This window comes from Pleurodeles waltl, chromosome 3_1, assembly GCF_031143425.1.
Source record: "Pleurodeles waltl isolate 20211129_DDA chromosome 3_1, aPleWal1.hap1.20221129, whole genome shotgun sequence".
Taxonomy (NCBI): Eukaryota; Metazoa; Chordata; class Amphibia; order Caudata; family Salamandridae; genus Pleurodeles; species Pleurodeles waltl.
Genome location: NC_090440.1, coordinates 662,321,948 through 662,345,267, shown reverse-complemented (window position 1 = coordinate 662,345,267; position 23,320 = coordinate 662,321,948). Strand labels below are relative to the sequence as shown.

Below are 23,320 nucleotides of genomic sequence, written 5' to 3'. Positions count from 1 at the left end.
CGTCAGCCTTGAAGAGAGACGTGGCCGGGCCGACCAGGCCTCGACGGGGGATCGAAAAAAACCCCGAAGGGCCACCGGAGCTCTTCAAAAGTCGGTGTCGATCTGTTATAACTAACCCGATACCGAACGCAAACAATACCGACGATTTTTCCGAGATTCTAACTAACTTTCCGAACCAAAATGGAACACGTCCGAACCCGATGGCGGAAACAAAACAATCTAAGATGGAATCGACGCCCATGCGCAATGGAGCCGAAATGGGAGGAGTCCCTCGATCTCGTGACTCGAAAAGACTTCTTCGAAGAAAAACAACTTGTAACACTCCGAGCCCAACACCAGATGGCGGGATGTGCACAGCAAGTGTATCTGCAGCTACACATGCCATCGAACATATATATATATATATATATATGGAAAATTTCACTTACCCAGTGTACATCTGTTCGTGGCATGAGACGCTGCAGATTCACATTCTGTGCATTATCCTGCCATCTAGTGTTGGGCTCGGAGTGTTACAAGTTGTTTTTCTTCGAAGAAGTCTTTTCGAGTCACGAGACCGAGGGACTCCTCCCTTTCGGCTCCATTGCACATGGGCGTCGACTCCATCTTAGATTGTTTCCCCCGCAGAGGGCGAGGTAGGAGTTGTGTATATAGTAAAGGTGCCCATGCAATGGCGTAAGTATGTATGTACATAATGTGTATAAAACTAGTAAGTATTTACAAAATTTACAGGTTTTATTCAACTTAAAATGGCTACAGGCTCCCGGGGAGGCGGGAGGGCGCATGTGAGTCTGCAGCGTCTCATGCCACGAACAGATGTACACTGGGTAAGTGACGATTTCCGTTCGATGGCATGTGTAGCTGCAGATACACATGCTGTGCATAGACGAATAAGCAGTTATCTCCCCAAAAGCAGTGGCTTAGCCTGTAGGAGTTGAAGTTGTCTGAAATAATGTTCGTAGTACAGCCTGTCCTACTGTGGCTTGTTGTGTTGTTAACACATCTACACAGTAATGTTTTGTGAATGTATGAGGCGTAGACCATGTGGCTGCCTTACAGATTTCGGTCATAGGTATATTTCCTAGAAAAGCCATTGTGGCGCCTTTCTTCCTAGTGGAGTGCGCCTTTTGCGTAATAGGTAGATCTCTTTTTGCTTTGACATAGCAGGTCTGAATACATTTCACTATCTATTTGGCAATGCCTTGTTTGGATATTGGATTTCCTGCATGAGGTTTTTGGAAGGCTACAAACAATTGCTTTGTTTTGCAAAACTGTTTTGTTCTATCAATGTAATACATTAGTGCTCTTTTAATGTCTAACGTATGTAATGCTCTTTCAGCTACAGAGTCTGGTTGTGGAAAAAAGACTGGGAGTTCCACTGTTTGGTTTAGGTGGAACGGTGATATAACTTTTGGTAAGAATTTGGGATTTGTACAGAGAACCACTTTATGTTTATGTATTTGTATAAAGGGTTCTTGTATAGTAAATGCTTGTATCTCACTTACTCTTCTAAGAGATGTGATAGCTATTAGGAAGGCTACTTTCCAGGTTAAGTATTGCATCTCACAAGAGTGCATGGGTTCAAATGGTGGACCCATTAGTCGTGTTAATACAATATTGAGGTTCCACGAGGGGACTGGTGGTGTTCTCGGGGTATGATTTTTTTTAAACCTTCCATAAATGCTTTGATGACTGGGATTTTAAAAAGTGATGTTGAATGTGTAATCTGCAGATAGGCAGATATTGCTGTGAGATGTATTTAAATAGAAGAAAATGCTAGTTTAGATTTTTGTAAGTGTAATAAGTAGCTTACAATGTTTTTTGCGGAAGCATGTAGTGGTTGAATGTTATTATTATGGCAGTAATAAACAAATCTTTTCCATTTGTTTGCGTAACAATGTCTTGTAGTAGATTTTCTAGCTTGTTTAATGACCTCCATACATTCTTGTGTAAGGTCTAAATGTCCAAATTCTAAGACTTCAGGAGCCAGATTGCTAGATTGAGCGATGCTGGATTCGGGTGTCTGATCTGTTGTTTGTGTTGAGTTAACAGATCTGGTCTGTTTGGTAGTTTGATATGAGGTACTACTGACAGGTCTAATAGTGTTGTGTACCATGGTTGGCGAGCCCAGGTTGGTGCTATTAGTATGAGTCTGTTTTGACTCAATTTGTTTACCAGATAAGGAAGGAGTGGGAGAGGGGGAAAAGCGTAAGCAAATATCCCTGACCAACTCATCCATAACGCATTGCCCTTGGACTGAGGGTGTGGATACCTGGACGCGAAGTTTGGGCATTTTACATTTTCTTTTGTTGCGAATAGGTCTATTTCTGGTGTTCCCCAGCGTAGAAAGTAAGTTTGTAGTATCTGGGGATGAATCTCCCATTCGTGTGTTTGTTGGTGAGCTCGACTGAGATTGTCGATCAACTGGTTTTGAATCCCTGGGATGTATTCTGCTATTAGGCGAATGTGAATCGCCCAATGCCAAATCTTTTGTGCTAAGAGACACAGTTGTGATGAGTGTGTCCCTCCTTGTTTGTTTAGGTAATACATTGTTGTCATGTTGTCTGTTTTGACAAGAATGTGTTTGTGGGCTATTAGTGGTTGAAATGCTTTCAATGCTAGAAACACTGCTAACCGTTCTAAATGATTTACATGCAGTTGTTTTTGCTGAACATCCCATTGTCCCTGTATACTGTGCTGGTTGAGGTGTGCTCCCTACCCAATCATAGAAGCTTCTGTTGTGATTATGTATTGAGGCACTGGGTCTTGGAATGGCCGCCCTTGGTTTAAATTTATAGGATTCCACCATTGAAGCGAGAGGTGTGTCTGGCGGTCTATCAACACTAGATCCTGAAGTTGACCCTGTGCTTGTGTCCATTGTGTTGCTAGGCACTGTTGTAAGGGCCGCATGTGTAGTCTTGCGACTTGAAGACATCATGCCTAGAAGTTTCATTACAAACCTCACTTGATAGTGCTGGTTTGGGTACATGTTTAATATTATATTTTGGAATGCTTGTACTCTTTGTGGACTTGGAGTGGCAATTGCCTTTTGTGTGTCGATTGTTGCTCCCAAATATTGTTGTATTTGGCACGGTTGTAAATGTGATTTTTGGTAGTTTAGAGAAATCCCTAGTTTGTGTAGGATTTCTATCACGTATTGTGTGTGTAGAAGACACTGTTGCTGAGTGCTGGTTTTTATTAACCAATCGTCCAAGTAAGGGAATACGTGCATGTGGTGTCTCCTGATGTGAGCGGCTACTACTGCAAGGCATTTTGTGAATACTCTTGGGGCTGTTGTTATCCCGAATGGTAACACTTTGAATTGGTAATGCACGCCTTGGATTACAAACCTTAAGTATTTCCTGTGGGAAGGATGTATGGGTATATGGAAATATGCATCCTTGAGATCTAATGTTGACATGTAGTCCTGTTTTTTTGAGCAAGGGAATCATGTCTTGAAGTGTTACCATGTGAAAGTGATCTGATTTGATGTAAAGATTCAGTGTTCTGAGGACTAATATGGGTCTCAGTGTTTTGTCTTTCTTTGGAATTAGGAAACACAGGGAGTAGACACCTGTTCCTTTTTGATGATTGGGTACTAGTTCTATTGCTTGTTTTTGTAACAATGCTTGGACTTCTAGTTGTAACAGGTCTAAGTGTTGTTTGGACATATTGTGTGCTCTTGGAGGCACATCTGGTGGCAATTGTAGGAATTCTATGCAATAACCATGTTGGATAATGGCTAGGACCCATGTGTCCGTAGTTATGCTTTCCCAGTTGTGGTAATATGCGGTAAGTGTCCCCCCCACTGAGTGGTGGGGGTTTGTGACATTGAAGTCACTGTTTGGTTTGAGGGGTTTTTGGGCTCTGGAATTTCCCTCTCGTCTTTGGGAATTGTCCACCCCTATATGTTCCTCTAAAACCTCCTCTCTGATACTGGCCCTGATATGTGGGTCTGACTTGTGAGGTGGAAGGCTCTGTGCTTTGGGCTCGAAAACCCCCTCCAAAGTGTGGCTTCCTAAAGGTGCCTCTGCTCTGTGGGGAGTAGAGCGCGCCCATGGCTTTGGCCGCGTCCGTGTCTTTCTTTAGCTTCTCTATAGCTGTATCCACCTCCGGCCCAAACAACTGTTGTCCATTAAAAGGCATATTAAGCACAGCCTGCTGGATCTCTGGCTTAAATCCGGAGGTTCGTAGCCATGTTTGTCTCCAAATAGTGACCGCTGTGTTTACTGTGATGGCGGCTGTGTCCGCTGCGTCCATAGCTAATCGTATCTGGTTGTTGGAGATACTTTGGCCCTCCTCCACCACTTGTTGTGCACGCTTTTGAAACTCTTTGGGAAGATGTTCAATGAAATGCTGCATTTCGTTCCAATGAGCCCTCTCATATCTTGCCAATAAAGCCTGTGAATTGGCAATGCGCCATTGATTGGCTGCCTGTGCTGCAACCCTTTTCCCTGCTGCATCAAACTTTCGACTTTGTCGGGTGGTGGTGCATCTCCAGAAGTCTGTGAGTTTGCCCTTTTCCGGGCTGCGCCTACTACCACAGTCAGGTGTTCGTTGTTGCGTGATGTACACAGGGTCCGTAGGGGGAGGTTTGTACTTCTTCTCCACCCTAGGTGTAATGGCTCTGCCTTTGACGGGGTCTTGAAACACTTGTTTTGCGTGTTTTAACATACCTGGTAACATCGGCAGACTCTGGTATTGGCTATGTGTTGATGACCGGGTATTGAATAAAAAGTCATCCTCAATAGGTTCTGCATGCAGTGCTACATTGTGAAAAGTAGCTGCTCTTGACACCACCTGCATGTAAGCAGTACTGTTTTCTGGTGGTGATGGTCCTGCCGGGTAGCAATCAGGACTATTGTCAGATACTGGTGCATCGTATAGATCCCATGCATCTGGGTCATCCTGGCTCATCCCTGTGGGCGTTGGTGATTGCATCATTGGGGGTGTTGCAATTGGTAACAGTTGCGGTGAGTGCTGTGGCGAAAAACGTGGTGGAGTTCTTTTCTTTAGCCACTTTTGCTTTTGGCTGTTTTTCCGTTTCATGGAAAGCGAGTTTCCATTTCATTTTAATAGGGGGAAGAGGTCTTATTTTCCCTGTGTCCTTCTGAATATGGAGTCTTCTTTGTGTATAGTCTGGCTCTCCCATCTCTAATTCTTGTCCAAATTTATGGCCTTGTAGCTGTGATGAAAGGCCTTGTTCTTCGGAATAAGAGCTCTGTTTCGGCACCGAAACTTTTTCCGCAGTTTTTTTTCGGCTTCGAAGCCACCTTTTTCGGTTTCGGGGTGCTGATGTCTCGGTGCAGAGTTTGGTCGGAGCCAGTATCTCGGTGCCGAGTAGACTCTGTGCCTGTATCTCGACCGGAGTCGGATGTCTTCGACACGTGTGTGCCCTTTTTCGGTGCCGATGGTTGGTCACCGTGCTTACGGGTTAAGCCATGGCCTGCCGGCAGTGGCGTCCCCTGGGCTTTCATTATCTTTGTGCGAGTTTTGGCCGGGGCAGGTTTACTCACGGTGTATTGCCTCGCCGGCTGCTCACTTTCGGCCTCGTCGGAGTCCGAATCAGGAATGGAGAAAGTCTCCTCTTCTTCGACGTCGTGGTGTCCTGACGGCGTCGACGCCATTCGAAGCCTTCGAGCTCTCCGGTCCCGTAGCGTCTTCTTCGACCGAAATGCCCGACAGGCCTCGCAGGTATCCTCGTCTTCGGGGGACAAACACAAATTACAGACCAAATGCTGGTCTGTATAAGGATACTTATTGTGGCATTCGGGGTAGAAGCGGAATGGGGTCCGTTCCATGAGCCTTGAAGACGCACGCGGTCGGGCCGACCAGGCCCCGCCGGGGAAGGGAAGCCCCGAAGTGCTACCGGAGCTCTTCTTTTCTTCGGTGTCGATCTGCTATTACTAACCCGATACCGAACGCAAACAATACCGTCTAATTTTCCGAGATTTAACTAACTTTCCGAACTAAAAAGACTTCTTTGAAGAAAAACAACTTGTAACACTCCGAGCCCAGCACTAGATGGCAGGATAATGCACAGCATGTGTATCTGCAGCTACACAGGCCATCGAACATATATATATATACAAATATATATACACACACACACACACACACACACAGCCAACATGTGTCTCAGCACAACAGGTGACTTTTTCCAAGGCTTATTGGAACAAACCATGGTAAGTCTAGAGCCCGAGGTTCAACAGCAACAGTGCAGTGCTTTGCTTGGACTACAACTCCCGCACTGTTGAACCTCAGGCTCTAGACTTATGATCTGTTGCATCAGGGTCTACCTGATACCCTGTTGCACAAACAAGTGACTGACTTTATATCGAACTTCTGTTACATTCGGATATACAGAGCTTAGACCTCGCATACCCAATAAGTCTTGAAAAAGTCACCTTTTGTGACTAAACACATGTTGGCTGTGATTGTGGAACACTCCTCTTTATCATGATGTCCATATCTACCAATAAAAGGAACCTACTACAATCAAACTCATCCAGATGACGTGTTGATCACTAACTACTTTTGAGTGCTGCAGTATCTTGGAAAAATATTTGCATGGTGTTTCTCTGAAACACTATATTATGCTTTTGGGTAGTGGAGCATACCTCGCCGCTTAGCACTGTGTTCTACTCTACTTTGGACAACCACCAAGATGAACTATCATTGATTATACTTGCAACGTTTAGGAGGGGCACCACTCTAGACCACCGCTACCCATACCTTTCTTGGTATAACTCTTGCGGCATGATTACCCCTATTTTCTACCTCTTGTCAGTGTGTTTGACTGTGTTCACTGGGATGCTGCTAACCAGGATCCCAGTGATTATGCTATCTCTCTTCAAACTTGGTTACTTACACTCCACATTTGGCATACTGGTGCCCCCATGTAAGTGGCGAGTATATGGTACCCAGGTCATTGGGGTACCAGGGGATCCCCATGGGCTGCAGCATGTATTATGCCACCTATGGGGAGCCCATGCAAAGTGTATTTGCAGGCCTGCCATTGCAACCTGCGTGAACCTTTTCACTACAGGTCACAGCACCAGGTCACTGTAAGTCATTGCTATGGTAGGCTCTCCTAGCCCAGAGGGGAGGGTGCAAGTAACTGTATGGGAGGGCACCTCTGCACTAGCAGAGGTGCCCCCACGAACTCTAGCTCCATTTTCCTGAACTTTGTGAGTGCGTGGACACCATTTTGTGCGTGTACTGGACATAGATCACTACCTATGTCCAGCTACATAATGGTAACTCCAAACATAGGCATGTTTGGTATCAAACATGTCAGAATCATACCACAATACTTTTGCAAGTATTGGTTGTATGATTTCATGCACTCTGGGGCTCCTTAGATAACCCCCAACATTGCTACCACTAGTCTTCCAGGGTTTTCCAGGCAGCCCAGCTGCTGCCACCCCTCAGACTGGTGTCTGCCCTCCTGGTGCTTTATCTGTTCAAGCCCAGGAAGGCAGAACAAAGGATTTCCTTTGGAGAGGGGGCAACACCCTCTCCGTTTGGAAATAGGTGTGACTGGCTTGGGAGAGGTAGCCTGCCCAAGCCACTGGTTATGCTTTGAAGGGCACATTTGGTGCCCTCCGTGCATAGTCCCCTTGGTCCCCTCTCCCAGCTGTCCAACTTTGGTGGCGGTAAGCCTTTGCCTTCCCACGCAGGACAGTACCCCTGTGCACCGCATCTCTTGCAGCTACCAAGGCTTGTTTACATCTCCTTTAAGGGATCTTCGGTCTTAGTGTAGCCCCAGCCCTCCTTCCTGTGAGGCACAGCCCTATGTGTGTTACTCCTGTGGCGTAGGACCCTTCTCCACTTGTGCTGCATAGGCTACTCTGCAACTCCCGGTTCCTTGTCCAGTGGGTCTCCTGGGGGGGCTGCCTTGCTAAGGGTCCCCCTAGGACGCCCTCCGTGGGATGAGTCCTCGTGGACCTTGCTGGTCCCCAGCAGCTCCACTTTGTGCTTCACCGTGACGTCTGCCTTTGCCAAGTCGTGTTGGTGGTTTTTCCACGCCACTGATCGACCGCAATCATCCATCCAGCATGGGCATCAACTGCATCCTCCAGGAACTCTTCACCCACTCCAGGGCTGCATTCCTGACTGTCTATGCCATACCATCAACCAACTTCTGCAACCACAGCCCAGTGGGTAGTAGCTCCTGCCCCACCCACCTCCCCGCCGGACTCTTCTGTGACTTCTAGACTTGGTCCCTTTCTTCCACAGGTCTACCTCTTCAAGAATCCATCACTGGTTTCTCACAGTCTTCTCTGGGTGTTGCATTTTCTTCTTTTCGTTCCTTTTGGGTGGTGTGGGAAAAATCCAGTAACTTACTCCTTTCTTCCTGGTCGCTGGGGGGTACTGTGGTACTTACCTTTGGGTTTTCCTAGTACCCCCAGCTCCCCTCTACACATTCCACTTACTTAGGTGGGGGTCCTGCATTCGCATGCCATTTTTTTTTTTGCGTATGGTTTGGGCTCCCTCTAGGGTCACTATTGCCTAATTGCATTTGCACTGTTTTCCATCACTTTTTATGCCTATTACTGATTACTAGTGTAGTTAGCTAGTGTGTTATTTACCTCCTATTGGAGGGTTGCCTCTCTAGTACTTTTTGGTACTTGGGTCACTAAAATATAGTACCTTTATTTTTGTAACACAGTGTTTTCTTTCATGTGTGTAAGTGCTGTGTGACTACAGTGGTACTGCATAAACTTTGCATGTCTCCTAGATAAGCCTTGGCTGCTCATCCACAGCTACCTCTAGAGAGCCTGGCTTCTAGACACAACCTACACTACACTAATAGGAGATACCTGGATCTGGTATAAGGTCTAAGTACCTTAGGTACCCACCACACAACAGGCGAGCTTCCTACACCTTCCAATACCTAGCCATGTCAGTGTTACTTATTTCCTCCCACTCCCCAACCTCCTGTGGTCAGTGTTGCTTCTTCCCTCCCACCCACAGTCTCCAGTACTTTTTCTCTCTGCCCCGGTTGTCTGTGCTGCAACCCCCACCAGCCATAAGACAAAAAAAAAAAAAAAGCAATTCAGCGTTTCTTGTTCTCTCGTTCCCATTGTCCATTTCCTCCTCTCCCACCATCCCGTTGTATATGAAGTCCATCCCAGCCACCATAAGGATTTTTTTTTTTTTTTTTAAAAGCATTACGATGCTGCCATTACTGGCCGCTTCAAGTTTTTTTTTTTTTGGCTTTTTATCTTTTGAATTTTTTTGCCCTGCTGCATAGTAACCGGGCTGCTCTGCAACACGACTAACAGACATTGCCAAAGCCAATAGCACCCATATTGGCGAGACCTATTGGCTTTGACAATGCTTGTTTAAACTGTCAGTTCTACGCCACTGTGTGGCTTTATGATCAATGGGATTCACAGTGTCAGGCTTATATGCAGACCAGTCTTTCCATCCTCTGAAGGTGGTCATCCCTTCTGAGTTGGTCAAATGATTTAATCTCTGCAAGGCCATAAAGGATTCCCCTTATCCTTCTACATTCCTTCTGTACACTAGACAAAAGCTTCTCCCAGTGACGTCGGGGAAAAGTCGGTCACCCAAAAATACAGCCAGTGGCGAGATGAAGGTCACAAGACCCTCCCTCCCTCACTGACAATCCCATTCTGAAAGTGTTCTGTGTAACATGGAAAGAAAAGAGGTCCCAGGCCCTGTGCTTTTTAGGCAGCACAGGAACCTTAAAGATGTGGAGCCTGCGATCAACTGGTAAATGAAATGCCAGCATTTTTTAGATCCACGTCTGCCCAATTCCACCATGTACCAAAGTTGTGTTTGATATTTAGGATCTGGGACTCCCTGACTTTGTCCCCTGCACCCCTCCACTCCTCTTTATAGCATTCAAGTTGTCTGACCTGGCCTAGCCCGAGTTTCTTCTTGGTCCAAAGTTATCAATGGCCCCTTGTAATTTTTATCACTGGGTGTGAGGACTGCAGGAGGAACGTCTGTAAAAGGAACAAAGTCCTGGGCAACACTGTAGTTTTCACCACCAGTCTGCTCAGCCAGTAGAGAGACTTAAACACGCCATATCTGTGTTGTATTTGTTATGTAATATGGATGTGTAGAGTGCAACTTATCACATAAAGGGTTTCCAGGTGTTGCAACAGGTGTGCTGGGGGTTAAAGAGGCATGTCTTCAACCCAACCTATTGCCTAATTCAAGAAGAAAGGAAGTCCCTGATGTGTGGAGGTAGGTCTTTCCAGATTTTGGGTGCGATGTAGGAGAATGCTATGCCACCTATTTGGCTTCTGCGGATATGTTGGGGCAAGAGTGAGGGAGAGCAAGGCTGAGCATAGGAGTCTGGTGGTTGGTGAAATGAAGGAGACAACTGAGCTAAGCTAGTCCTATGTTATGCAGTGCTTTATAAGCATGTATAAAGAATTTGCAAAGGCAGCATTTGTAGATTGGCTGCCAGTGGAGTTCTGAGGTGTAGCATGATGTGTGTGCGCGACGTGGGAGGTTCACGAATGTGTCTAGCTGCAGAGTTCTGGATAGTTTGAAGTTGGTGAAGGAGGTGGCTGGAGATTCCAGCGTAAAGTGTGTTGCCGTTGTCTAGTCTGCTTATGACAAGGGCCTGAGTGATGGTGCGCCTGGTGCTCATGTGGATCCACTTGAAGATTTTTCTGAGGATGCGCAGTGTGTGTAAGCAGAAGAAGCAGTCTGCATTTACCTGTGAAGCCATGTTGAGTTTGCTGTCTAATAGGATTCACAGGTTTCCTGCGTAGAAAGAGTATAGGTGTAGGATCCAGCTCTGATGACACCCCCCCCCCCCCTCCCCCCCCCCACACCCAGTGGAGCCCCAGGAAGATATTTTGTTTTTAAAAAATCAGCACTTTTGTCTTGTCAGAGTTGAGTGTCAAGCAGTTGGTTTTCATCCATTTAGTTACGCAGGTCTTGGGGGACTTGTCGGACATTGAAAAGATGAGCTAGGCGTCGTCGGCGTAGAAAATGGAGATGCCTTGAGATCTGGAAGTGATGCCATGTAAATGTTAACCAGGGCAGAACTGAGAGCAGAGCCTTGAGGGACTTTGTAGATCACATTTTGACTTTGATGGGTAGGATGGGGGTATGACTGTTCTCCCTGTGAGGAAGGAGCATATCCACTCAAGGGCTTGACATTGAATGCATGTTGCGTCTAGTTGTTTGAGGAGGCAGGAGTGTGATACAGTGTTGAATGCAGTGGAGAGGTCCAGCACTATGCGGGCAGCTGTTTATTCTTGTTTCAGTAAGGTGCGTATTACATCCTCAGCGGCAATGAGTGCGGTCTACCTTCCATGGTTTCTTTGAAAGCCGGACTGGATGTGGTCGAGGAGACTGGCGTTCCAGGTGGTTGGTGAATAGGTGGTTAATTGTCTTCTGTGTAACTTTCGCTGGGTACAGTAGAAGATAGATGAGGCAGAACTTGCTCACCTCATTTGGGTCTGCCGAAGTTTTTTTCAAGAAGAATAAGACTGCAGCATGTTTGTTTCCAGTCTTTGGGAAAGGCTGGGAAAACAATGGAATTGAGGTGGGTGAGGAATCTGCTGATCAGTGGTCCTCCTAGATTGAACATATGGCTAGGATAGAGGTCTTTGGGGGTCCAGAGTGGACTATTTCATGGCTGAAGTGGTCTCTTCCTTGGTGAGTGGTCTCCAGTTGTTTAGGTGTGTGACTGCATGGGCAGGTTGCTGATTATGTCCTTGGGGTTCGTTTTTTTTTTTTATTGCATATCTTTTCAATATTTCTGTCTCAGAAGTTGGTGTACAAGGAGCCATGTTTGTTGGTTCTGTAGTGTCTGAGTCTTGATGGGTGCAAGGGCGTCAGCACAGTTCGAGATCCACGGATTATAAAGTTGGTGATGTCAGGTTGGTTTGCTTTGAGTGTATTATGCAGGTTAGTTTCCATTATTATGTTCCAGTTCCTGCTGGGTAGGTTGGTGCCAATGGGAGTTCTGGCTAGTGGAGTGGATGACAGAATGGTCGCGTCCATGGGAGCAGTGAGGCAGAGTGGTAGCGGATGTTGTTGCCGGAGGAAAATGCATCTAGACTGTCCTGCGCTGTGTGTGTGTGGTGTTTGTGACGAGCTGGGAATGTGCAATTTTGGTCAGTCTCTCAAGAAGGTTGTGGGGCAGTGGTTGGAGGGGTCTTACAGGTGGAAATTGAAATTGCCAAGAAGTAGGAAGGGGCTGGTGAAGTGCAAGATGAGGTTGCTGAAGTTGCTTCATAGTCCGGATGGACTGTATGCTAGGGTACCCTTAAGGGTGGAGCAGTCGTTAGTTTGCGGGCTGAAGTTAATTTGTTCCATGAAGGGGGTGTCTGGGTTTGTGGAAGTTGAGCAATTGAAGGTGTCCTCGTATATGATGGCAAATCCCTCTCTGGGTTTATGAAGGCGGTATTGGCGTGTGATCTTACATCCTGCTGGGATGGCCACAGCGATGTGGGGAGATGAGGCAGGGTTCATCCAGGTTTCCGTCAGGAAGAGGAAGTCTGGTGTGTTCCTGTTGAGGTCTCAGATTTTGATCATGTGTGGTTTGAGCAAGCAGGTGTTGAAGAGCATGCATGCGAGTGCTTGCTGAAGGGCTGGTGTGCTGTTTGGTGAGGTTAGGTTGAGAGCGGGGTGTGGGAGTCAGTTTGGGGTGAGGGCATTGTGGATGCAGGTGAAGTGGCGCTGGAGGCAGGAGAAAGGTCCTACTGTGCTGTGGGGTGCAGCGCAGCAGCAATTGGTATATGGGTACCCTGACTAGTGTATGCGAACAGTCGCTGATGTGTAGAGGTGGAGAACATCTGACCAGGGGTCGTGGACCTGGGCACGATCCAGGCAGATGGGCTTGTCTTTGGGGTGGGGAGGATTTGAGTACAAGGGGGCGAGTGGGAGGGGGGTATACAAGTGTAGAGGGGCACTGGGTGGAGCTAGGAAGGGCAGGAAAAAGCAGGGCAGCAGCGAAGAAGTGGGGGAGGAGGAAAAAGCACAGGAAGGGGGCTGTGGGAGCATGAAAGGAGCACTACAAAGGATGCATGAAAGGATTGAAAAACACCACAAGATTGTTAAGGTTCAGAAGAAGACAAAAGAGTTCATGAAAAATGCACAAATGTTCAGAAGAAAGCACGATAGTGGAAAGGGAAAAGGAAAAAGGCAGTGTGGCACAAGAGAAGGTGCGAGATAGAGAGCGGACCGAGGAGGCTGCGGGAGGAGCAAGATGGCGCCTCCAGGTACAAGACCTGGTCCAAGAGGGCCTGGAAAAGGCAGAGGACCCATCCCAGGTAAGTGGAGGGGGTTGCTTGGGCCTAGCAACCTTCTTTGCAGTAGAGAATTGTAATTTATGCGTAACCTTGTCTTTACAGAAGCTGTGATTCTAATTTCAAGGTATGCAAAATTGTGACGCACTGAAATGGAAACTGGCTCTGTTTGAGTCTCTTGATCACGTGGGACAGCTATTCAAAATGTGAATTTTTTTTAGTTTAAATTAAAACACAAGACCTTCCCAAATTCACATTGTTTCCTCATTCAGAGCAGAGATGGAGTTCAAAGGATGGGTGAGTGCGATCACAAGATTGTCAGCATACTTTATACATACTCTGCTTGTGTGTGTTTCTCCCTTTTGTCACCCAAGATCCTCAGATTTTTCCACACACTACGAATGGTTCCAAGCAGAATACAAAAAACAGTCGGGAAAGAGGACACACCTGCCTCATACCGCTCTATCACTAGCAGGAGTGTTTTGTAAAGCACAGAGCATATTCCACCTTGTCGGCATCCACAATTGTGACTTGAGCTCGGACTGCTGTAAGCTTGCATTAGGATTTAGGTGTGCCTGTCCTATGTGTCTCTTCCAGCTGCCGTCTCATTACAATTCCACCCATTTCTCCCTTCCTTCGTTGATCATTCTATCAAGTCAGCCATTATCACGCCACTAATTACTGCCTTAAGCGCACTCAGAAGGACGTCGATGCTAACACAGCTATTATCATTCTCTTTAAACTACTGGGTAATGTCTTCCTGCACATCATCTTTGTTCGGTTTAATTTGCAGGAGGACATCAAGTGTGTTTCTTGTAGGAGACAAATATTGCATTTTAAGTTGTGGTGTATGGACATGTCGGCTTGTTTCTTAACCGCAGCCCTAAGACCACAATATGTGTGAGAGAAAGAGATATATATATATATATATATATATATATATATATATATATATATATATATATATATATAGTACAGTACTACTTTGTGTGGTTGCCTGATCTTGATATCTCAACTCCTTTCAGGTTTAACTATCCACCCCCCCTCCCCAACTACACAAAACAAAGTGTTCTCCCTTTCCCCATTCTTATCAGGAAATTCCTTTAAAAAAATTAATCTAATTGGTCTAAGCCACAAATTGGAAGGGAACATTGCCACTAAACTGCACCGATGTCTTAAGCAACTTCGTGGCAGGAAGGATTGGCAGTTCAGTTCTTCTGCGAGATCCTTCTTTCCTCTAAGTATACCTATAGGGAAGTTTCCCTGATCATCACCTTCATTTGTCTTTACAGGTGGTCTCAGAGTAGTCTCATTTGTCTTGTCTGATGCCCCTTCATCTTCTTAGTTTCTTGAGGACTGTTTTTTTAATCTTGTGCCAGGACTGCTGCACTGGGCTTCATTTCTCCACAACTGCATGACTTCTTCCTTCACCATCCTCTTCTCAGGGCCCTGCAGATATTTCATTGCGGGAAGTGGGAGGCCTTTCATGTTCCTTTTGTTCCTCAGTTATGATCATGCGTTTTTTGGCTCCTGAAAGTGACCACGGTTGATGAAGGCGACATTGGAAGGCAACGTGTGGTCAGCAGAAAGTTTGTCACAGGTTGAAAATGCAGCAGTAACAGCTGACCGACCTTGAAAAAGAACTTGTTATCCTCAAATGTTATGGGTTCATTAGATCTGGCTACCTTAATTATTTTCTCTTGTTAATGTCTTGCCTCCTCCCTCCCCCCCGGTGGTTTGTGGGCAGGTCCCTACTACCCAGGTTCGATGGGTTCTAACCAGCAGTCATCCTACACTTTTCTCACCAAAAGCATATATCAGAATGGTCAATTTACATAGCCATCATTATTAGTCCTCTGCATCACTGGTTACTCAGTGATCCTTATAATATTGCAGCTTGAGTGATTTCCAGGTCTTCCCTATACCCTTCTAGCTCAACACATATCCTAACTCAACATTTTGGTCTTTCGCCATTTTAGCAGTTCCTGTATGTCACCTATGTCTTCCTTAACCTTACTGGGGGTCAAGAGAGGACCCTTGAATGAGACTCATCCTATCTCACCCCACCAGAACTGCCCACATACCACTGTCCATTTGCCTCTAGCCACAGTTTCACCTGCACTTTTAGTCCTTCCTCAACAAAGTGGCAGCAGCCTTTGGGGGCGGTCTGATCCCACAGCAGTTATTCTCTGTCCCCACATGCACCAAACTTGGAGGGTCTGCACTTTGCGTATCAGTCAGGACAAACAGCTTGTATTGTCACTATGCAGTTGCCATTTTGAGGGGACCGCTTGGGTGTCTGTATCAGGCCATCTGAAAATTCCTCAATCCGCTTGTATCCACAGGTCTAGCAGTCCTGCTGCAATCCAATTTCCATCTGCAGTGTCGGGCCCTCGGGCGTTGTCATGCACTGGGGAATTAGGTTACTCTGAAGAGGCCTGGGAGGAGGAGAGATCAGCAAATTCTACTCTTTTGCCAACGTGACTCCCTGACGCTGGATAAATGACTGCCACCATCTGAGATAACTGGTTTCAGTTCTTACCAAGGGACCTTTGTTGTAAACTGTGTAAAGCATAAATTCATTGTGAGGAAATGGGGTGTGTTGTATGGTGAGGTTGTGTGATCTCACTGTCCAATTCACTACAAACCCCTTTAGAATCAGTCAAGTTTTGTTTTAAAACCTTTAGCTAAACCCTGTGTAGTTGCTGCTCTGATAAGTCAGGCTTACACAAAGGAACAAGTGTAAAGCATTTAAACAGCACCAAAAGAACTGGAGAGGAAAGAAACTAGATATTCAAATAAGACACCAATTTATAAAACAAAATTCGATTTTCAAGCATTTTTTGACACCACAATGAAAAAGAGCCACCAAAGGGTTCCGGAGATTCTGAATTTACAAGGTATAGTAAATTAACACTTTTTACTTAACTGTAAACAAGCACTGGCAAATTGTGGTTATTTACAGTTACTTTAGGCGACTGTCAGGGATCCAGTCAGTGGGACCAGTGAGATCCACAGAACAGTAACTTATGAAGAAAAGCAGTCCTAAGTTCAGTTCCAGCATCAGTAGCTCCTTGCCATTGACTTCTATGAAGTGGCCATGATGCAAGAAAAATATAGGATGCTGAAGATGCTGTGTGATTGACTGGGATCTTCCTGGTACTACTCCTCAGTCCACAAGCTTGATGAGGCGATCTTAGCAACAGGGGTTGACATCTCTGAAAGTCCTCTTGAGCTTGGCAGAAATCCATTCGCCATTGGCCACCAGTCGCCTGGTACAGTGGTTTGTGTCTTTTGGTGATAAATTGCCTTGTGTGTAACCTAGCTGCACTCAGGCAACTCTCCTGGATCCAACACATTTGGGGCAACCTTCTAGTGTCAAGTTCTGGTCCCTTGGGCTGCATGGTGGTGACGGGCGGCAATCCAGAAATCTGGGATACCAACTCCTCATAGAAGGCTTCTTCACCAGTTGTGGCCCTGTAGTGTGAAGAGGAGGTCACACTAAAGCATACAAAAAGCAATGGATGGAATGCTTGAATTAATTACACCCACTGATAATTACTCAAGCAGCATCCCAGGCCATCATTATTTTGCACACCAGGCCACCTCAGTTTGGACCAACCCAAAAACAATGGATTGTGCTATGGCCCGAGCAATTGCCAATGGTGGAGATTAATTCAAGTATTCCACTCATCACCTTGCTGTTGTTGCCCTAAGTGTGACAGGTATGCCCAGACGTGGGTCCAGTGCTCACTAGGCCAGTGGAATCCACCTATACCTAACTGAAGAGTCCATAATAAGGGCAAAGCCAGTCTTGGGTTGCTTGTATTCCAGTTCAGGAAGGGCAGTGTCTGGTGTGGCAGTTTGGGATGGACTGTTCCCATGAGGAGCAGGGTCAAGGCTGATTGCTGGGTCCAAACTGAGGTGGCATGGTGGGCAATCACCAATGAATTGGCCTGGATGACTGCCCGGAGTGAATGCCCGTGAACGATTAATTCAAGCATTCCATCCATCACCTTGTAGCTGCAGCGAATATGTCAGCATTCTTGCTGCGGCTGTGCTCAGGAGTTGACTCCTCCATGAAGAGACACAGCAGGCACGGTCCCTTTTCCTTTGCTAGCCACCATGTATAGCAGGTGCAGTCCATAATGGTGCAGCCTCTTCACTGGGCCCTTGGTGTAGCAGGGCAGTCCTTCGGTCTTCAGCTCAAGTCCAACGAGGCCCGAGTTCTGGGTGTAAAGCGTGCCCCCATTATGCCCAGAAAGTGCCCTTTGAGGTGGTCGCCAATGGGCTACTAGGTTCCCTTCCCACCTGATGACAACTTCCTATGAAGCATAGCATCTATCTATCCCAGAGTGCTCTATCCTGCCCACTTTCAAGATGGAAAAAACACTCTCGGTCTCAAGAGCTTGGAAGCCCAGCCCTGGGGTGTGGTTACACGTAGGCTACACGCCCATGGGGAGGAAAAAAAATAAAACAGCTTGGCAACTGGTTTCCCCTCTGTCCCGCTACCAGCCTACCTACACCATAGGGCTACACAGCCTACACAGAGTGACGCACTCCCTGAAGGGAAATTACAGGCCTTGGGTACCTGTGGTAACATACTAGGAAACTTCCAAGTAAGGCTATGCTAATTGGATTATAAGCCAAGCCAATCAACCATGTACCTTTTTAAGGGTTAGAGCACATGCATCAAAGCCCTGTTTAGCAGGGAGTTGAGGGTATTTCAGAGCCATTATACAAGTGCCTAGTAGTCAAAAAGGAGGCAAAAAGTGGGGGTGAAAGCTGTTAAAAGCCTGTTTTCTCACATTCAATGCATAAATATGTTAGCATTTAATGCTCATTAGCCATAGGAGGACCCACTCTCACAATCCTTTGATTAAAATAAAAAAATTTAAAAACAGAGTCAAAGTGTTTAAACTTTGTTTAGGCGTACAGCTGATTTTCTTTAATAGAACCAATTTCCTGTCTGTTTTTATATTTAAATATGAATTAAAATGGAAAATAAGTCTTTACTGGGTTACTGTCAATGTTGTCAATCATCACTGCTACAGGATTCCCCCAAAAGTGGAAAAAAATGTGGTCACCATGGAGGGAATTTCGAGGGCTGGTGGGCTAGGCACTTGGTGGGAAGTAAATAACGATTGGATGGACCAACGCACTTGTATGCAATTTGTTCTCATTTGGGTCTGATAATTTGCTTTGCTTGTACCTCACCGACTAGTCCAGGTGTGTACTACCCTAAACCTGCCACTGGTTCGTATTGTAATGCAAACCAATAAAAAAAAATAAAAAAAAGATTTAAAAACAAAAAATCCCTGCTAGGTCAACAGCTCCGATTGGGAGGGAGACGGTTGTTAATCGAGCTTGAACAGCTGTAGATGGTGCGCGCATGAGCACTAAAACATGTTTTCATACAAGCGTACTGATGTAGTGAATACCTTAACTTACACAATCAAAAAAGACGTTTGTTAGTGTACATTTACCAGTTACAAACAAGGCTAGGCTAGTCATACTGAGCATCAGGCATTTCCCGGGAGGCTGAGGGCCCGCTTTTGTTACTGGAGGCCGGTTCTGTAGCAGTGCAGCAGTTTACAAAGCACTGCAGAGTTCCTTGTATATCCAACAGTTTTCAGGCATCAATAAATGTGCCAAGATAACTCGTGATTAATGAACGTGCTGGAGAGAGATCAGAGTTTTGTCTAGTGGCAGTTTTGACTCATCTAAGGTATATGCCTGCTGCAAAGAACGCATACTATGCAGGTCACTGAACAGTATTTTATGTGCAATACTCAGTGGGATACTGGTTTTATTACAGAGATCCTTTTGTTACTGTGCAGTTCGTAAATTACAATCATAATCTAGCACAGTGAGCTATGAACTGCCATTAAAGAGCTTCATACAAACTGCATGGTACAGGTTAGAAAATTATGATTTTTCCCAGCCCAGTCTTTGATTATCCTAATTTTGCTTAAAAGGGTTTGTTTGGGTAGAAATAAATTAGTAAAGTCAACCATAACCACTGTATTAAGCTCTGAATCCTGGTTTTGTGGTTCAACCGACCTAGCACTCTTAAAATATGCCTACCAGTATGGATAATGGGAATCCTACACCTTCTAGTCCACTTTGTCTTATGTATACTTTTCTATACACCGACTTACATACATATGATTCATTGTCTCTGTATGTGTGCGTGATGTGAAGTGCTCCAATTTCCTACTCTGGTATGAGAGGTGCTATAAAAACAAATGAAATGCATGTGAGAAGGGCTATGGAGAAATGAGAGGCACTGTTAAGAGGGTGATGGTGAGGGAATCACTGAATAGCTCCAATAAAAATGGCCAGATCCTGGTCCACTGTACGGGTATCATTTACAATGCTTTTAAAACCTACAATAAGTGAATATATAATGAAAAACATGTTGTAGAATACACCATTTGTGGCATTTTGCCCAAATTTTCCTGGGGGGTGGGAAGGGAGAATCCCCAAACCCCATTGTAGTGGTCAGCATCGCTCGCTCTGCACCCTATGTGGGAAGGTCTGACAAAATTTGCCAGGGTTGCTTTCGATTCAGAGTCAGGCTCTTGTTACAAATAAGCAGAAATAGTAGGTAAAGCATCATTCTCCCCCTCCCCCCCCCCAAAAAAAAAATTCCCCCCCACCTCCAAATGACTCTGGATAAATACATATAAAGTGAGGAGAAAAAAAAGCGGAGAAAAAATAAATAAAATAAAACATTTATACCGACAGACTGAAAGGTCAGAAAAACTTTGAAAAACCGGGAACCCACTCATAACCCGTAAGGAAAGGTGGTCTAATTGCTTAGTTGCTGATCCATGACCGATGAGTTTATTCCAATTTCCCTACTTGAACACAAGCCTTCAGGGACAAATCACTTTTGCCTTCTTAGACGCACGTTCCTGGTTGCCAAAAGCAATGTGCGCTTTGAAACAGGGGTGATCACCAGTACGTAGATGCAGAACATTTTATTCACCATGCAAGCAACGTGGTGTGTCATTCGCTTACTAACTCACCTGTCAGGACTAATAATCAGTGGACCCTTCGTGCAATCTTAATTGACCTACCTTGCCAATATTTGCCAGTCTGCTGCTCTCCGGGCAGAGGTCATCTGTTGTAAACGTTGCAAAAATGTTTGTGAGCGCGTTGGTGCCACAACAGTCGAGCTGTAAAGAACAGAGAAGCCATTAGTCAGAAGTGGAAAGAGCAGTCAGCGTGACACGGCGAGAAGCAATCATTCCTCGTTAGGAGCAGTCAGCAGTTTTAGTAGACCACAAGTCAGTATGAACTGAGCCATCCTAGGATACAAGGTTTCAGTGAGATGCAGGTCGCAGTCTCAGGACATCAGTGGTCGGCCGGATGCAAACAGCACTCTTAGTACACTAGCGTTCAAAAGGCTGAGCACCAACATGCCTAGCTTAAGGATTACCCCCGTAGCCCAGGCCCCTAAATGGAGGCAAATGTGCGAAGATCCAGAGTCACAAATATCTGAAGCTGGGGTCTGCCATGTCATTTGCATACTCTGCTCTGGCATATAGACAGAAACCACAGTCTACCTGGTAGGGAGGAATTAAAATACAGTATTGTGTCCTAGCAGCTAGAGGGCTGATGCACTGTCTAGGTAGGGAGGGATGAGAGACCCAATACTCAGCACTTCCCAGGCAGATAGAGATCTCAGGTTCTCCTTGGCATATGGGGTCCATTAGACGGAGGGTGCCCTGATGCTAAGCACTGCCTTTAGAGGGTTAATATTGAACTCTGCAATTACAGAACATCATCCGGGGAAAGATGGAGTCCAATTCCATGCTCAGGGAGAGATGCCGGCTCTCAATGGCAGAATAATTTACAGGGCTACTTCATTGGTGGGGCACAAGCAAGAGATCAGTGGGACGGGAGAGAGAGCAGAGAAAAGACTGGCCTTCTGGTGCCTACTGAGCAGTAAAGAACAGACTGAGGTGGTGGTGTTCCACACCGATGGGACAAAAGAGAATGTGCTAGTCTTGTATGTACTTGGAATTTCCAGTACAGTCTCGCTCATGCTTGAACTAGTGCTGTGTGCACCGAGAGGTCAGCTTTGTTGGTCAGAGGGTCAAGTATATGGGTGCGAGGCTGCTTAAATAAAACATCGGTATTTTACTTCTGTGTGAGCAGGAGAGAGGGGTCCATGGGGATCTCCAAGTGCAAGAGTGAGGTGATAATTTTAGGAATGGCCTGCGATTCAACATTTGTAATGGGCAGTGATCAGCACCTAAGGACGGGAGCTTTCTCTGATAAGAGTATATTGTGAGGGCACCTTTCATCAGGACATTGCCAAAAATTAATGTGAGGATGGAGAAGGCCCTGCATAGGGATTCGGGTCTGTGCAAGCAGAAAGCTTTTGCAGTATGTAGGAGGCTGATTTTGATACAAGGCTAGATGGGTTTCATGACCTTCTTTGAAGGAGTGGCACGTGCCATTATGGAAGCCAAAGGGAATGACGTTGGTGGCCTGGATAGGAAAAAGCCAGTGAGGTGGACAATGACAGTGGCATTAGCTCTTTTGGTGTGCTTCCTAATGGTGTTATTGCCACGTTTAGCAAATTTATCTCCGCTCCTGCTCAGGGAGGCTTTGGAATAGGACTGCAGAACCGCACAAGTTCTTTTGCAACTATGCGATGATCTGTATGTGTTCAATCTGGGGCACCCCGAACGGGCCATCCAAAGACTGTCTAGACATTTCCTGGTCTAGCTTAGCTACATACGAGCTAAGTCTACAGAATTATAGCAATAGTTCTTACATGTAAGCACGAAATGGGACGTCTGAATTAGTCCTGTGTTATTTAGGTAATCATTCACATTTTTTGTATAGTGCATCTCGAAGCAGGGAATGCATAGCTTACCGTTTCATGGAAAATTTTCAGCACAGACTTTGCCTTGTTCTTGTCAACCTCAGAGGCTAATGGGTTTGTGTAGTGGCTGAAGGCCTCATTGTAGAAAAGATTGACATCCTTCGCGATCTGTAAAGAGGTCAAACAACAAAGTCAAAAAGCACTACATGTACCTCAATTCCACACATCAACCAAGCCAGTAGAAGTTAAGAGTAGGGTATAGACAAATATTGCAAGCAGTAATGCTATCAACACAGGAATTCAAAACATGAGACAATTGTTCGGCTTTACTTGGCTTTCAAAATCTAACCAGCTGTGATCTTGCATCTTGTGAGGGTGATTTAATCTGATGGACACAACACTCCGCAGCGTTTGTTTCAGCCTTGTGTCCAAGCTCTGCAAAGCATAGAAAATTCCCTAGACATTGTCCGAGCTTTATCGGACCTGCTACCCTTCTCTTCTGAGAACGATTTCACAACCCTGCAGGTCAAACAAAACAAATTCCCTTTCATCTCGTTCTGTTTTTAGGAGCCAAAAGGAACTACGGCAGGAAGAGACTGCGCAGCTTTTCCAGTCAGCAAAAGTACTGTTCAATGACCAACAGACTACAGGCTCCAGGTTCCCTTAGTTTCGATTACGGTCTTGTTTATCAAAGGATGTTTCTGATTTAGCCACAATGGCTGAAATATGGGTGGGGATCTGAGGAGCAAGGCACTGTTCCGACATCATCATTTGTGATTACATACCGCCTTACGGTCAGGAATACTGAGCCCTGAACAACTAGCTGGTGAGCAACGTGGAAAACTGAAACATCTGCATTCTATGCGGTCACCAGTTTATAGGATTCCTTTAAAAGGTGTCGCTTTGACTAGTATTTCTTGATCGCGCAATAATATGACTAGTCTGTTAAATCAAGAGTGTAGGAAAATGCCTCTCATGGCATAGTTACCCCCTAACTTTTTGCCTTTTGTTGATGCTAGTTATGATTGAAAGTGTGCTGGGGCCTTGCTAACCAGGCCCCAGCACCAGTGTTCTTTCCCTAAACTGCATCTGTGTCTCCAGGGAAGGTCTAAGGGCTGCAGCATGTATTATGCCACCCTGGGGACCCATCACTCAGCACATGCACACTGCCTCACAGCTTGTGTGTGCTGGTGGGAAGAAAATGACTAAGTCTACCTGGCACTCC

At 45.8% G+C, this 23,320-nt stretch overlaps 1 protein-coding gene across 1 annotated transcript in view; it reads right to left on the bottom strand.

The window, feature by feature from the left end:
• Positions 1-23,320, bottom strand: part of CD81 (CD81 molecule) — a 180,286-nt gene that overhangs the window by 43,225 nt on the left and 113,741 nt on the right. The window contains exons 5-6 of the mRNA XM_069223186.1: positions 22,147-22,263; positions 20,336-20,434 (exon numbers count right to left, since the gene is read on the bottom strand). Of these exons, the coding sequence (XP_069079287.1) occupies positions 20,336-20,434; positions 22,147-22,263 (216 nt within the window). The remainder of the gene's footprint in view (positions 1-20,335; positions 20,435-22,146; positions 22,264-23,320) is intronic.